The sequence below is a fragment of the Xenopus laevis genome, chromosome 7S (assembly GCF_017654675.1).
Source record: "Xenopus laevis strain J_2021 chromosome 7S, Xenopus_laevis_v10.1, whole genome shotgun sequence".
Classification (NCBI taxonomy): Eukaryota; Metazoa; Chordata; class Amphibia; order Anura; family Pipidae; genus Xenopus; species Xenopus laevis.
In genome coordinates this window covers 53,614,173-53,631,394 of record NC_054384.1, presented here as the reverse complement: position 1 = coordinate 53,631,394, position 17,222 = coordinate 53,614,173, and the positions used below count along the sequence as shown (strand labels likewise).

Below are 17,222 nucleotides of genomic sequence, written 5' to 3'. Positions count from 1 at the left end.
GCTATGTGAGAGATAAGATGCTAGAAAGTGAAAGCTTTGAGGTGATTTTCTGGTATTTAATCAAAACTGTAAGTTTTAGAAAAGCATTGTGATTCAGTAGTTTGGAGTAGATATACATAGTTACCCATTTTGTATTTGACTGAATTTGTATTTTCCAAAAATATATATCGTTTTGGGGGTCAATGTATTTTTTTGTGTTTTTACCCCCAAAAAATTAAGTACATGTATTGATTATTCAGTGACCCCAGAACAAACGCCAGATCCTTAGGTAATCCTATCTTTGCAAGTGCATTTATTTAACACAGCAACTTAAACACAAAAACTTCCTGATTAGTTTGGAGTAGGAAGACATGGTTACCCCTTTTGGATTAGACTCAATGTGTACTTGATCCAGGGACTAGTCTGATTGCCATTTTGGATTCAGGAAGGAATTTTTCCCCCTCTAAGGCAAATTGGAGAGGCTTCAGATGGGTTTTTTGCCTTCCTCTGGATCAACTGGCAGATAGAACTTGATGGACATGTGTCTTTTTTCAACTTAGTTACTATGTATTGCAGTTCTCTGCACCTCAATCTACAGTAAAAACCTCAATCTACAGTAAATGAAACCTTAAAAGACTGCAAACACCTCCGGGACTAGGTTCTTTGAGTCTATGCATAGCATCACAAAATCAGCAGCTTGCCATGGCATGTTGGAGCTCAATATAGAACCCAGTGGCATGGGTCTCCCAACAGGACAATAACTCACTTCAAATGAAATTTTAATATTATGTATACATTGATATTTTGAGACAATTTGCAGTTGGTCTTCAGTTTTTATTTTACGTGTTTTTTTTAGTTTTGACTCAGTTCAGCAGCTCTCCATTCTGGTATTTAAGCACCGATCTGGTTACTGGGGTCCTAGTTTCTCTAGCAGCAAGTTAATTGTTTGAATGAAAGAGTAATAGTTTTTGACAACACTTGTGGAAAGACCTGAAACTGCATTTGGAGCAATTTGTAAACTGTCAATTAAGAGTTGTAGGAAGTTCATTCATATTTCATATGAAAAGTAATAGATTTCAGATGTCTTTCCAAGAGGTGTGCTGAAGAATATTAAGTCTAGGGTATTTTTTATTACATTTTTCAGATCTGAAAGACTATGTTGGAAATTGAATAATGCACTTCTGTAACCTTAATAGAAAAACAAATAATTGGGGAAACCAGGTTATGTCAACTTCATACGCAGTAGATCAATTTATTTTAAAGTAATTTTAGTACTATAAGTTCATGTGCAGGACAGACTTAGAACATACTGTTTATTATCGTAGTAGGAAGACTGGAGTCTCAAACAGCATTTCTTGGCAGTTCAAAAATACTCTTTTGTGTTTCCAAAACAGTTTATAAAAAATGACTTACTACATTTTCATGGATTGGACCAACATTTATTAATGCAACTGTATATATTTGGTAATGTGCAGTTATTGTATGGTGTATTTCAATTTTACAGCAAAAATAATAATATTACAGTGAGCTTTGCAAGACCATATTAGAGGTAAGTATTGTACAGTAGTAATGTCAGTTAGCAAAAAAATGTACTTGCTTACGTTATTAAGCAACCTAAAATTAAAAGATCATTAAGCAGTTGATAAAATCATTTCTTCTTTAGCAATATTATATGCAGAATCACAAGAAAATCAGCATGCTAAGTAGATAGAGTGTCTTCATCCCTGCTGTTTTAAGGTTGTATTGTAACACTGCTGTTGGTTACACGTACACCATACCATCCTTTCCAGAAAACAGAGTCCTGACCACCATGCTGGAATCGTATAAATCTTACACCAGGTCCATATCCTGAAAACGTGTGGTTTATCTACCATGGTAAAAAGAACAAAAGAATATATTACAATGACAAGTTTGATGTGACATTAAGGGATTTATTGTTTTGCTATGCATGGACCATTCTGAATATGCAAATCATGCAAAGAAAATCTTATAGCTTGTTATATTCTATATCTATAATATCTCTAAATGTTCAAGAAATAATATGTTTATTTAAAGGTGGGCAAAGTGATTTGACAGCATCAGTTTGTTTGATTCTTCTCACACTTACAAAGGTGGATGCACAGTTGAAAAGTGAATAAAGTTCAAAATCCTTATAATAGCTTTTATTTTCATACACGCAAATGCATTGGGAACGCTGCACATTCTATTCCAAATCAAAACATGAAGAAAAAATAATCTAATTTGTGTTATTCCTTTACAGAAAATGAAGAAAATGGAAGATTAGGCTATTTTGCTTTCATTTAAATCACTGAACGAATATTTTGTTGTATAGCCATTGTTTATAAGATTTGCTGCACAGCTTTATTGCATGGAGTCAGCCAACTTCTGATACCTGTTACATTCCACAATTCTTCTGCATTTCTTGGTTTTGCCTCAGAAACAGCATTTTTGATGTCACCCACATGTTTTTATTGAATTACAGTCCAGTGATTGAGCTGGAACCAAGATGTTGCTCATTTACTGGTGTGCTTGGGTCATTATCTTGTTGAAACACCCATTTCAAGGTAATTCCTCTTCGCATAAGGCAACTTAAATTATTTTCATGTATTGAAACTGATCCATGATCCCTGGAATGCGATGAATAGTACCAACACCATAGTTTGAGAAATATCCCCATATCATATCACTGTCTTCACAGCTCTAAGGACTTACCCTGGTGGTCTATTGGGGACGGGGGGGTTCACCGCCGCTCCTTTGGCGTGGACGCTCGCCGCGTTGTCCCTTTCTCCCTAGTGCCGGCTTCCTCTAAGTCGTGCGGTGCGCACTTTCATTTCTTAAAGGCGCAGTGAGGCTGGCGTGTGAAGTCAGCGTGCAATGGCGCCAAATTTAAAACTATACAAGGGGATTTTCGTCTATAGCACCTTGCCTGTTATTAGGTTCAATTAGCTTGTTCCTGGGTGTTTTATTCTTTGTGAATCCTATTGCTCATTAGTGTATTGACCCTTGCTTGCCTGTTTGACTACTCTGACCTCTCCAATCCTGATCCTGCCTGCCTGCGACTATTCTGACCTCTCCAATCCTGATCCTTTGCCTGTCCACTGACTATTCTACATTCTCCAATCCTGATTCCAGCCTGTCTGATGATTCTCTGCTTGTGCTGGCCCGGCCTACCTGTTCCTGGTGGTGTTCTTCCTTCCAGTATCCCGGTGAGGCGATCGTGCCCCTTTGCTCCTCCAGAACCGTTAGCTTTGCTCCTCTCTCAAATAAGACCTGGCAGCATCCAATTAGCCGAGGGCTCCTCCCAAGGTAAAAGGCGGTGGTTATAGGCAGAAGTGAGAGCCGAGACCAAGGAGCTTAGCTTGGGCTCTGGATATAGGGTGCTGAACGTGACAACAGTGTACTGTGGCTTGATGTAAGGACTCATCCTGGTGGTCTAGTGGGTGAGGGGGTCCCCTGCCGCAGCTCAGGTGGGGAAGCCCGCCACGTGCGTCCTCTTCCCTTCTTTGCCGGCTTCCCTAATGTGCACGCGGCGCGCACTTCCGGGTTTTACGCACCGGCGTGATGACGTCATCGTGCAACGGCGCAAAATTCAAACTACTTTAAAGGGATATCAGTATTAAACTCATGGCCCATTGGTAGGTTCTATTAGCAAAGTTCCTGGGTGAATCCTGATTGATCTTCTGTGTTTGACCTTGCCTGCCTTCTTGATTCCTCTGATCTCTCCAATCCTGACCCTTGCCTGCCTGACTACTCTGATATTTTCAATCCTGACCATAACCTGCCTGTTTAACTCCAAACTCTCCAATCTGACCTTTGCCTCTCCACTGACTATTCTACGCTCTCCAATCCTGATTCCGGCCTGTCTGACTATTCTAATCTGCTTGTGTTGGCCCGGCCTGCCTGTTCCACGCTGTGTTGTCTGGCCCTCTTGAGGTGTTCTTCCATTCCAGTATCCTGGTAAGATAATTGTGCCCTTTTGCTCGTCCAGAACCGTTAGCTTTGCTCTTCTCTCAAATAAGACCTGGCGGCATCCTATTAGCCGAGGGCTCCTCCCGAGGTGAAAGGCGGCAGTTATAGGTGGAAGTGAGAGCCGAGACCAGGGAGCTTTGATTGGGTTCTGGATTTAGGGTGCCGATTCGTGACACTTGAATTCAGTGTTTTGGGGTCATCTCAAAAACTGTCTGTGGCCCCTTGACCCAAAAAGAACAATCTTGCTTTTATCAGTCCACAAAATGTTGTGCCATTTCTCTTTAGACCAGTCAATGTGTTCTTTGGCAAATTGTAACCTCTTCAGGACGTTTTTTTTCCTACAATGGGACTTTGAGGGGGCTTCTTGCCGATAGCTTAGCTTCTCATAGGTGGCTTCCAATTGCAACAGTACTCAAAGGTAACTTTAGACCTTCTTTGATCTTCCTGGAGTTGATCATTGGCTTTGCCAAAGTCTTTGCCATTGTGGCTATTCTTCTATCCATTTGAATGGTCATTTTCTGTTTTCTTCCAAAACTTTTCAGCTTTTGGTCACCATTAAAAGCATTAAAGCATTTGAGATCATTTTAGCTGAGCAGCCTATCATTTTCTGCACTTCTTTATATATTATCCCATCTCCAATCAACTTTTTATTCAAAGTTCTGTTCTTCTGAACACTGCCAGGAATGACCCATTTTTCTCAGATTTTCAGAGAGAAATGCACTATAACCAGCGTGTACAACATTTGTTGCCTTCCTTGCTTAAATAAGGACAGTAATTGACACCTGTTTTTTCACAGAATGAATTATTGGGAACAAGCTGTTATTATTTTGAACACTGCTATTATTTTGAAAATGCCTCAATTAATGATTCAGTTACACAGAATCAGCAGCATGCATACCATGACTGCTGGGTCTGTTGATTTCCTATTACTCTAATACACCTACTTGTAGTTGTTTGCCATGTAGAAATATAATTTCTACCAAAAACAATGATTGATCAGGTTAGTGATGTCAGACTGATATTATTGTGAACACAACTGTAATTTATGATATAACATAAACACATATCATGTCTCTATACAAATATGTATTGGATTACTTATAAAGCTGTATTTGGAACTCACCTGGTTCCAACTGGCATCACTAAACTGTGGAATTGTTATCATCTCACTTTTATATTCCGTGATTATATCCTTATTGTCAGATAGAAGCTGCACGCAGAGTTCATACAAACATCCTGCATCTGACCTAGCTGCATACCTAAGAGCAAACACAACACTTTAGTCACCAGGCCAAATATAAGCATTTAACAGTTATTTTGTCAAATTCTTAACTAACAAGATTAAGTGGTAATAATAACTGCTACAAGGCTCTGGGGGACACAAAACAATCAGTCCTTTTTCGATAAATTAAACAACCTGCAGTCCAATGGGGCTACAGCAAAATTCCATATGCATTGGTTAAGTAACATATAGACCTTTCAGGCATGGGTACATATTCGGCAGTTGGCTCACAGTCCTCTTGCTATATTACTACATGTAATATTTTAAAATCTCAAACCAAAAGAATGGAAAGCAAAGACCTGCTAATTTCCCCAAAATACATCTTGCATTCAGAATACATACTGCATTCAGCAGTGCTGTATTAGGGGAGCACATTCTTCCCCCTAACTTCATGAGATCATTCAGACATGTTACCGAGTGCTTGTGTAAGGTACAGATAGAAGAAATGCCCCAGGTGCAAGTAATGTGTAACTGAACACTAAGGAGCACAATTTTGTACTTGAGTCTGAAGCTTTAATGAATGACCCCTAATATGTATACTGCTAACACATGGCAGCCAATAAAAAGAGTGGGGAGTCACTAAGCACATGGTCTCTTTCTTCAGCCACATAGAATGTCCACGTTACCCAGCTTGTGAGCTCAACATTCCCCCAGTTTCCTATAAGCCAAGCAATTCTGCTCTGTTTTTGCTCCAAATGTTCTCTCAGTCTTCTTCAGGGCCCTGTGATAGATCATACTTGTCAAAACAAATGACTGCATTGTTTGAGGAATCCACATGCTATTGGAGTGATATATAAAAATTGCTTTAGGAAATGAGAAAAATACTACTTTATAGATTTGTTCTAGAATACCCAGGCATATATTTTATGTGCAATTCCCTGCAATACTTTTATTAGGGAATGATATTACTTCTCTTTTATCTTTTTACCACTTCCCCTTTGCACTCTGTCCACATGTGCCACACTCTACACCTTGAAACTCTCTCAGTGAATCTGTATTGTCTTCTTTCCCTCTCTGTAAGTTGTCCCTTCACTAACCCCTGTTTAGTTTTGCCTCTACTCTGTACTAAGGCTGGATATGATGGGTCACGAGGGATGGGAAAAGCTGGGGATGACCATTACACTTTGGAACTCCCACCCCTTGGTCCACTTTAGTGATAGTATTGGTCTCAGCTGACATCCAATGGGGAAATTTTAAGGGTTTTTTTTTTTTAAACGGCACTCTTCCTTCATTATGCCCAATATGTATACACCTTCTGCATACTGCTGTGCCTGGCCTTGCTGTTATTAGGTTACACTGGAGGCTAACATGCAATTTGTTTCCTTACCAGTCTTCAACAAGTATATTCGGTTGATCTGTGTCAAGCAGATCCTCCCAGTATCCTTCACTAAGAAGGTCTATAAGCTGTGACTTACTGCACCACCTACAATAGCAAAATTACTTATTTAATAAGTATATGTTCAATAGGTATTGAATAATAACAAACAACCTGTATTTTTTAATTAGTTTTAGATTTAAAAAAAGGGTAAAAAAAGAGATAGAGCCCTGTTGCAATACATGTGTCTAACTTACTCAAATGATGTTGCAAAGTATTTCTCGATTCCTTCAAGTGGGAAGTCATTTCCATTATCTCCTGGAAGCTCCTCTATTTTCCAGCCATCTCCTCCGTAATTCAAGTCTTCCCAATAATCGAATTCCTCTAAAAACACATATAAGACAATGAATCCAGTGTTATTTAAATTTGATAAAAACTTGATTGGACACATAAGTTAGAGGCCAATTTATCAAAGGTCGAATTTCGAATTCATGTGAATATTTTTTAATTCAAATATACTCACAATTCGACTGGGAGGTTATTTAAGAAAACATGTGAATGTCTAATATTCGATAGATTAGTTCTGACCCAATAATTTGAATCTTATTCGATTCATGCGAATGTCAGGAAGGCTATTAACATTTCCAAATGGCCCAATGGACCTCTGCCATTGACTTGTACATGAACTCGGCAGGTTTATGTCTGTTTCCATGATTGAGGTGTGATAAATCTCACATTCAAATTTGCATTCGAATAGGGGGATTACAATTTGAATGTGTTAATTTTTAAATTTGAAAATTCGAAATTGGAATTTACTATTTAACCCTTGATAAATCTGCCCATTATTGTAGGCTAAAAATGTAATGTTTACAATAAGGTTCCTGGGATGAGCTGATAAAAATAAAATCTAGAAAAATTAGTTACCCATTCAAGTGATGCTATGAGAACTATATGGTACATTAAAATTCTAATGTTTTATATATATATATATATATATATATATGGCTGTGGGTTTATATTCTGTGGGGTTATAGGTTTTCTGGTCTGTTTCCTCTTGACAAAGATCCCTGTGAGGGAACGAAACGTTCAGTTCAATAAAGTATTTTTTGCTTGCATACAAAATAACCCCGTTAGCAGGTTCGGACTGGAGCATTGGGGGCCCTCTTGGTAGTCCCCCAGGGCCCCCTTCGGACCTCCAAACTTGCTCTGCGGTGCCGAACGCATTCACAAATCTTCAGGGAGCCTGGGGCCCACCTGTTTTTTTCCCGGTGTCCAGCCAGCCCAGTCCGACCCTGCCCGTGAGTGCCACTATTCCTTATATATATATTTACCCAATTTTTGTGGGCACCCGTGTATCTTCTTTGTAAATTGTGTGCACCTTTTGGACTATATAATGAAAGAAATGGAATTAATAGATAAAGAATGGAATTAATAGATAAAGAAGTAGTATAATCTTGACAGTCCATGGAAAGACTTGTAGCTTTATATAATAACATTTTAGTCAGAGATTGACACAATTGCAAACGTATTCAAAACAGAAGCTGAAATATTACAATATAAATGTGGTGAAAATTTGAACTATGTGTCTTGTTTTTAAATGTATGTATAACAAGAAATAAATGGTATCAATATATAATTTTATTAATTGATATGTATTTATAACTTTTTTAGCTATATGTATGTTTAGTGATAGTTGCTTTGGTATGACGGGGTAAACATGTCAGTCCTTTTGCTCTACAATAAAGTGAAGTTTTTTAAGTCTTGTGAGTGCGGATCCTTCTCCGGAGGTATGGATGTTATGATGATTTTGCAACCATGCACACTAATGGACTTTATCGAGAGTGCCGGAAACACTATGGAATGTATGGGAAAAGATTATTACCTGGCACCCGTGTTGTCTTAAACTTTTAAATGACTATATATTGTGCTTAAACTGCTAATGGAGACGGCGATGATGGCAATGACCCTTAATCATTCCATGGTGGATCAAAAAGGAGGAGCAAGAATACCACAGTGAAGGCTGGTGATTCGCTACCCGATTATATCGGTACATCAGATACCTGATTGTGTACATCTGTGAACATGGGTGCTATTAGGATTGGACACCGTCCACACAAACTCCATTGTGATGAGTGGGATGCTGAGGGTGAATGGCCGGAGACAAACTGGAGAATGGGCACTGCACTATACTAGCGGGAGCAAGGTGAGCCAGCAGGAAGGTACTATTTCCCTGCTAGTTGAGCTCCGGGTGGCTGTGAAGGATCGGGGTTGAGACTCGCGAACTGTCTCTACGGGAGTGTTGATGTTGATGTGCGCACTGGTGTGCACTTCCTGCATGGAATGTGAGTAGCGAGTAATATTAATATTCATGAGCATTCTGGTTGAATACTTTCCCCAATGATGGCAGCCAATTAACGTGAGTTGGGTAGACTTACATCCATCACAAATGTTACTTTGTTTTTTGGGGTAGACCTTGGGATTGACTGTCTTTATCTGTCTTTGACTCGCTGAATCTTTTGTATGAAGTTCATTATGGCCGGACATAGCAGCGTGAAAGGAGGATGCTGCACACTACCGAGGACTTTAGGGGGTGTTATTTGAATTACACATTTTGATATGGACACGTTGGGACTTACTGACTTACAAAGAAAAATTAACACAAGAGAGTTGTAGTTGCACATTTAGGTGAAATGCGGATGCATTCGAGTGAATGACACTATTTGTTGATTGCATGTTTTATTTTTAGTGTTTATATTTAGTTTTATATTTAACTGCCTTGTAGAGCGGTGATCTATTGCACTAACATGATAATTCTGTCCACATATATTTACTTTTAACAAGAAGGGTGATGCACAGATAGATTAACAGGTAGTTTACAGTGGTGTTTTATCCCATGAAGTTATAGAATGGTAATGGGGATGACACATTTTAAATGGTATAATATAGCAATCATTGATTCTTGGTTTTTTACATATATTATCGTTTAACCACTTAGCTGTATGGGAATCTGGGATAGATAGCATTACTAATCATTGAACACAGTCCTATAGTAATTAGAGGGGGATGTGCCAAGACCCAGGGATCTCTCATGCTCTGAACATACAATGGATAATAAGGGAATATTCTGCATTAATAGTGTGTAGTATGTGAAAAGCCCAGGTGGCCAAAACAGCTTCCCAGTGATAACTAATAAAGGATAAATAATGATTTAATTAAATTTAGTGATGAATTAAGTGACATATTAATATATATTAAGGAATTAATGTGATGTTGTACCAAATAAGGGTAGAAGGATCTATAATGTTAGAAATGGAATTAATAGAAGTGTTATAATCTTGACAGTCCACGGAATGACTGGTAGCTTTATATAATTACATTTTACTCAGAGATTGACACAATAGCAAAAATGTATTCAAACCCTGAAGCTGAGATGTTACAACAGAAATGTGGTAAAGATTGCTACTATGTGTCTTTTTTTTAAATGTTTGTATATCAAGTAATGAATATTATCAATATATAATTGTATTAATTGATATGTATTTATAATTTTTTAGCTATATTTATGTTTAGTGATGTTTAAAATGAGAGTCTCTTTGGTATGATGGGGTTAACACACCAGGGGCAATTCTGTTGTGTTCTCGCCAGATTGTAGATATAAGGCACTTTCACCCACACCCACACAGATATGGAATCCATTATCCAAAAAAAACATTATCCAGAAAGCTTTGAATTACGGAAAGGTTGTCTCCCATAGACTCCATTTTGTCTAAATAATAATTGTTTTAAAAATTATTCCTTTTTTCTCTGTAATAATAAATCAGTGCATTGTATTTGAGCCAAACTAAGTTATAATCCATCCTTAATGGAGGCAAAGTCAGCCTGCTTGGTTTATTTAATGTTTACATTATTTTCTAGTAGACTTAAGGTATGAAGATCCATATTACAGAAAGATCTGGAGAACCCCAGGTCAGAGCATTCTGTATAACAGCTCCAATACCTCTATATTTATTATAACTGCAATTGAAAGCAATGATATTAACAGTATAAAACTGCTTTCATTAAAACAAAGATGATAAAAATTGTAAACTGCTAAAGTGCTTAGAAGAGAAATTCAGCATTTTGTGGACTTTACTTCCCCAAGTTGGCCAGTCCAACTTGAGTCTGTCTTCTGGAACTCAACATTCTTGCCTCAAAGTATTCCCATGAGCTCTGATCTACCTCTGCTGAAAGCTGCCTTTGCCCTTCTACCTGTAGCACTCACCCCAATATCTGTCTACCCTTCTTATTATAAAGCACAGTGCTCCCCCACCCCACCCCACCCCCTCCTACCCTGTCTGACCCCCCAGTCTGTGCTCCTCTTCAATACAAATTAGGTTAGCATGGTCGTGGTATTTGGATGACAACAGCCCCTGGATCAGCACTGTATTCTAACAGTGGTGAGCTTTCATCTCCTATTGGCCACCCCTCTTATTATGATTACTATGTATTTTTATAGTGCCAACATATTGCGCAGCGATGTAAAATATATGTGCTTATACAAAGAAAACACACGGATTACATACATATAACATACAAAGTTACATACATAATGACCAGTACCAGTATAAAAGGGGAGGAAGGCCCTGTGCAAAAGAGCTTACAAACTAAAAGTTGAAGGTTATGAGACACAAGGTTTGGGATTGGGCAAGATCAGAAATAAGCAAAGTGAGTGATATATGGTATTGCATTTATGAGGGTAGGCTTCTCTAAATAAGTGTAATCTTTTGAAAGCAGAACGGTTGTGAGAAAGTTGGAGGAAAGTAGCAAGGCAGAAATCCTTTGCGACATGTTGGAAAAAGTGGCAAAAAATGTTTTAGGATGCATGAAAACTGCAACCCTTTGGCCCATTTTCTGTATAATCGGTTTAAATCTGGTTTATGCACACTGCTGTTTCCTGTACTCCATGGGTGTGCAATGGCCACTGGGCCATGGCATAAACCCACTTGTAATCACTGCTCCAGAAAACCTGTTCTTTTAGCACCCAGTGGTAAATATCAGAATGTGCCTTACTGAGTCAGCAAGAGGCAAACAGAGGGGGCCATTGGTAGAGAGAACAGTGCTGTGTTACAGGATGATAGAGGATATATTTATCATAGCGGTTCTACAGACATAGGTGGGGTGGGAAGAGGAATATTAAACTAAAGAGTTCTCAGGTGTGAAGATACTTCACCTTGCCTGCAGGGACACTGCTGCCTCTTCTCCAGCGAGGCGAGTTTGATGCACACGCTGTGTTTGACATCTTTGCTCTTGGCACTTATTTCATTAACATATTACATTGTCCAATGTAGGTCTATTTCTGATGTACCTGGGTGCGCTTCAAGTCTGACTTGTCTGTCTTCTGACCTTGCCTGTCCCTGACTTTTGCTAGTTCGACCTTTGCCTGTTCCTGACCATTCTTTTGGATCCTGATTCTGTACCATGTTATTGTTGGTTGTGACCTCAGCAACATCTCTGACACCTAATTGAGTACTGCACTGCTGAATATATACTGACCCTCAAATACGCTCCCTGTTGCCTGTCCTTCCTGTACACGTTAAGGTTCCCTTGTCTACCCAGAACTCTCCCCTTGGTCCTCTCACTTTAAGACCTGGCGGCATCCGAGTAGCAGAGGGCTCCTCCCAAAGCGAAATGTGTCTGTTATAGCCAAAAGCCGCAAAAGCCGAGATCCAGACCTTGTGGGTTTTGGGATACCATACATTACATCAGGACTGCTATTACAACAATTTACTGACACTTTAAATAAAGTGCAAATTAAATTGAATTAATACATAATCAATATCTATGTATTTTTGGTTGATGCAATTAAAACAAAACTTGAAAACAAAGGAAAGAGCACCTTCTAGTAATTCAAGCCAGTTGAAAAAGTTTAAAGTTTAAAATTATTTCGTTTCAATATTTTAAAACTATTTCTAAATATTTTCAATATTTTAAAACCATGTTTCTAAACAAGGGACAAGGAAGGTCATTTAATGCCTCAAAAGCAATGGATTTTCAATGACCACTTTTGTTTGTTGATGCCATGACATGCCAGTGTGGTATGTTTTGCTGATCTATCTTTCCTCTTTTCACACAAGGTATAATGGAAAATGAACAACCATAACCTGATAATTTTACCATATTGCAACAATGTAGCCATTGAAGTTGGCTGATATATGTTTTTATATTATTTTTGGAATTTGTGGGCTGTACCCGTAATTAACTTTTTAGAGACTTTAATGGACAATACTTTATATGAATGTTTTTAATTGACTTTAATTGCCAAAGTGCTTTAATTATTACTAAAGTGCTTATTACTCTTGTTCTACAAATAAACTAGCATGTAAACTGCACTCTTCCATAGTTGGATATCTTGCTAATAATGATGTTAATGAAATTATTTTTTACCTTCTCCGCTGTTATTTTTGAGCAAATTTCTCTTTCTTTTATTGAGAAAGTATACAGTCCTCCAGTTAGTGGGTTCTGTCTCTCCCTCTGTTTCCATAAAACCATCTTGCATACATTTTGTTTGCCAAAGATCAAATCCATCAATTATGTTTTTCCATTGGCTGCAGACCAGACGGCACACCAGGACCAACTCTTCAGCAGATACTTCAGACAGTATACGAATCAGAACATCATCTGGGAAGTTCTCCATTTAACTGAATTATGTTAGAAAACATTAAGAAAGGTACAATATTTTTGCATATAAATTTGTTGTTCATTGTTTTTTTATATAGTTACCATCTAAAAGAAGTTTACCAGTCTACCATAGCTTCACAAACCAACCATGGCCATGGAATGTGAAAAAAGAGGGACAATAACTTCAACAAGAAGTCTGGATAATTGGAGAGATTGAAGAAAGACATCTGTTTCTGACAAACCTAGAGTGGCATCAGAAGATTTCTGGTGGGCATAGGCATATAGAGTAAAGTGACTGAGTAGAATGCTACTGTAGCGCATACTCAACAAGAAGAAGAAACAATACATTGTCGTAGATGTAGTGCATAAACAGAAAAATAATACAACATGCTTTGTAACAGGTTTAACATTTAACAGAGGATTGCAAATGTAAACGTTAATCTTCTGAATACCACCTATACTAATAAGCAAGAATATTCTTTGCCTTATGAAACCCTGGCACTAATCCCATATCACTAATGTTGATCTAAAAAGAGGTACACTTTGTATTTTTTCTTTTAACGTATGGAGGAAAACACACTTTATAGTGTATAAACATCTTTTATAGGTAATAAACATAGATGATCTGCCCCAGTGACGGAAACAAAGAAGAATGCCTAAACATGCTGGGGAAACAGACTGGTTTATTTCTATACAACAAGGGGGACATAGTCCTTTTTTGTGGAGGATAAGAGAGGTACAGATTAAGGGTAACTATGAATGTTATAATGAGCCTGTCAGAGTCTGGTCAGCGCATTCACGTCAATCAGTGTGAGCTGCAGCTAGGGTCAGACTGGGGGGTCTGGGACCCACCAGGGCTGCTGTAGCAGGGCCCTGCCACCTGCTGCACCGCACACTGTGTTTTTGTCACAACCAGCTCAAAGAAGGTAGGTCGCAGCAGGACCAACCCGGGCTGTGCACATTTAGACGCAGGCCCACGTTCAAGTGTGCACATCAACACACAGGTTTTTGACACGTACGCACATTTATACGCACTTAAGCCCCCTTGCCTTTAGTAGACGCTGAGGCCTATGCTCAGTGCAAGGTGATTTTTTAACCTTTGGATTCCTGACTCTTGGCTTGTTTTCTGACCACTCTTCGTGTGAACCCCTTTGACTTGACTTCTCGGCTTCTGTATGTTCTGGTTTTGACCCAGCCTGTTCCTTGATCCCGGCTCTTGCTCAACTACTAATCTATGCCTGCAGTTAAGTGCCTTGTTTCTACATACTCATAGACTGAGTTAATATTCTTGTAAGCTTCCTGGCACTCTTGCTATTCCTCAGCTGGGATTGTCCTGTTTTCTCGAGGGTGCAGGCCCAGTGGGAAGCTTAGGGGAGGCTATCACCTTCAGACTCACCATGGTACTTGACAGAGCCTGCTTTGATATTATGTTGACATTTTTTTTATTTTGTCAACAATAAAAAATGTAAAAAAATTAAAGGAAACATATAGGATAAATGAAAAAAACCCTAATTTCATAGGCAATTCTGAGTAATATATGGTGTTGCTTTTACATGGTGCTAAAAATTAATATTATCTTTAAAAACAACCCCTTTATTAGAGCTCCCTATAGATGTCCCCTGGTCCCTGTCTGTGTTTCAAATGAGGGGTGGGCTTGTCCTAATGGTCCCTGGCAGAAGCACAGTAGGATTGGGACAGCCAATCGCAGCCATGCAGTCACACAAGCACAGACATGCTTCAGTTCCATATTAGGTGCTGCTAGCTGCTGATTGGTTCTTGTCCTACAGTGCAGTGAGCGGAGAGCCGCCGGCTCACCTGCGCAGCCTGGGAATTTAGGGAGCAGGAAGTGGAAGGGAAGGGAGGGATTATTAGGGGTTTTGCAGAAATATTCAATAAATCAGCCTGAAACACTACTTTTTAAAGCACAATTCTTCTATATCTATTTGAGTATAACGCACTGGTACATTTTCCTTTGGTACAATAGTCTCCTTTAAAATGATCTTTTTGCCTGTGCTTTGCAAAAAACATGATTGATACATTTTTCTGCTAAGTATAAATAAATACCTTTACTACATAAATATACCATCTGTGACAATTTATCCATATAATAATGTTTTTGAAGACTATATTTCAGAATTTGAATACAATGTTCTAGAAGCATTAAGGTAATCAAGCCCAGAATGAACTAGGTTAAAATATATACTTATATACAAGACATTCCTAAAGTGCTGCTTTGTATCTTGTAGTTTCTTAGTGGTTAATGATGTGCCTTCTTTTTGAAATTCACAAACATAAATGCAACTTTCCATTCCTATAGTAAATTGTATTAAAAAAATATAATTTTTTTTTATTGTTCTGTAGCTTTTAAATGAACCTAATGTCTGGGAGTTGCCATAATGCTGCTTTGTCAAGGTAAAGGTAAAATAATGAAAAATCCAGTGGAAAAATGTTTAGATAATGATCAAACAGGTAAAAAAATTTTAGCGTAACCTAGTTTATTTTATATATATATATATATATATATATATATATATATATATATATATATATATATATATATATATATATATATATATATATATATATATACTGTGTGTTATATATTGATCATTATGTACCAGCATAAAGGGTCAGTCCTATAACAATAATGATGTAGGCCATCATAGTTGTCCACAGGAGCTCCTCGGATCTTTTAGGTAATCTTTTAAGTGTCAATGACATTCACATGCTCAGTATTCTCTAGACAGCTGCTGAGAAACTAAGCTTAATGGTTGCTAAAATCATTAAGCATAAAATGAGGTTTATCTGTCATAAATGCCACAGATTTGAATGTTTAATTCTAATCAAGAATGCTCTGGTTTCTGAGATGACTGAGGAATTTGAATTACTAATTAGCCATGTATCACGATTTATATAAATTTACACATACATACAGCACACAGACAGAAACTCAAATAATTAAGAGAAAAGATAGCAAAAGAAGGTGGAGATCTAATTGCGGCATCTTCAGAGGCAGAATGGCTAGGAAAAAAAACCCAAAATATAATTTGTGGAATTCTTTTTTAAGCTTAAGTCTACTTTAATGCTTCTAAATAATTATGGTGAAATCAGTACTAATTGTTCTGGGATGTACCAATGCATTCCTGCACAAAACTAAATTATCCTTTATGAAAGATTAAATATTTATGTATGTTATATTGTGCACATTATAATCCTGTGTAATAAAGAAAATACTTGCATTTCAGATGATCCTAGAAAAGGATCTTCAGTACTTGTGTCCCAATCTTCTGTATTTTACTGCATCAAAGTATAAAATAAAAGTTATTTTGCTGGTTAACAGGCCTAACTTGCATTGCACTGTAATACAACGGGCAGCAGTTAAAGGAAGGTACACTACACAATATATAGTTAAAAACTTACCTGCAAAATCATGTTACAGCAATGATGAAAGGCTATGCAACTCACAAATCCTGGTCTGTTGAGAGGGTTAAGTGTTAAAACAAAAATCCAGCACTAAGGCCAGCTCCTTCCACCCTTCTCTTTACTGTAAGACTGCTAGTTTGTCTATAAAGTCATGTCCTGGCAGCTGTTCAGATTGTTTTAGCAGAGTAATCTCCCAGCCTCCTCTTTACATCATTCTGCAGTATGTGTAACTGCATGGGCGAGGCACAAGGCCACATCCAATTGTTTACTTTATGATTATTTAAAAGAATATCCCTATAGATAGACAGACAGATCAAAGGTGCTCACTTTTCTCTGATTTATGCCAGTTTGTATAAAATAAAGATAAAGCTGCATATCTGATGATACCATGAATTATTATAAACTGCATATCTGAAATACCATGCATTATATGATGTACTATTTGCAGTGATCGTTGCTAAAAGGGCTGACCAGATGGATTCATGGGCCATTTGTTACCATCTAGACAACCACGCTACCACTGCAGATGTTAACAATTAACCTTCTTGTTGCTGGAGATAAAATCAAATGTTTAAGAGCAGTTCTCTGCACCTTGAG

At 38.0% G+C, this 17,222-nt stretch overlaps 2 protein-coding genes across 4 annotated transcripts in view; one reads left to right on the top strand and one right to left on the bottom strand.

Moving 5' to 3' along the window:
• The window catches only part of LOC121396391, a 28,544-nt gene extending 15,182 nt beyond the window's left edge, over positions 1 to 13,362 (top strand). The window contains exon 2 of one of the 2 annotated variants that reach the window (XM_041571257.1): positions 13,301 to 13,362. The gene's annotated coding sequence lies outside the window, so the exon portion shown is untranslated. Of the gene's footprint in view, positions 1 to 13,135 lie in introns of both variants that reach the window. The other variant, XM_041571256.1, reaches the window with a different exon arrangement.
• On the bottom strand, positions 1,669 to 16,843 carry fbxo2.S (F-box protein 2 S homeolog). 2 transcript variants are annotated; one of them, XM_041571258.1, is made up of 7 exons: positions 16,623 to 16,842; positions 16,441 to 16,499; positions 12,969 to 13,222; positions 6,803 to 6,929; positions 6,558 to 6,653; positions 5,072 to 5,207; positions 1,669 to 1,846 (listed from the first exon to the last, which is right to left on the bottom strand). In XM_041571258.1, exons 3-7 carry the CDS (start codon positions 13,216 to 13,218, stop codon positions 1,712 to 1,714), a joined length of 744 nt encoding a protein of 247 aa, XP_041427192.1. In that variant the 5' UTR covers positions 13,219 to 13,222; positions 16,441 to 16,499; positions 16,623 to 16,842; the 3' UTR covers positions 1,669 to 1,711. The 2 variants fall into 2 exon arrangements, with proteins under 2 accessions (XP_041427192.1, XP_041427193.1); XM_041571259.1 differs by lacking the exon at positions 6,558 to 6,653 and having other exon boundaries at positions 16,623 to 16,843.
• Positions 16,844 to 17,222: the final 379 nt, after the last annotated feature.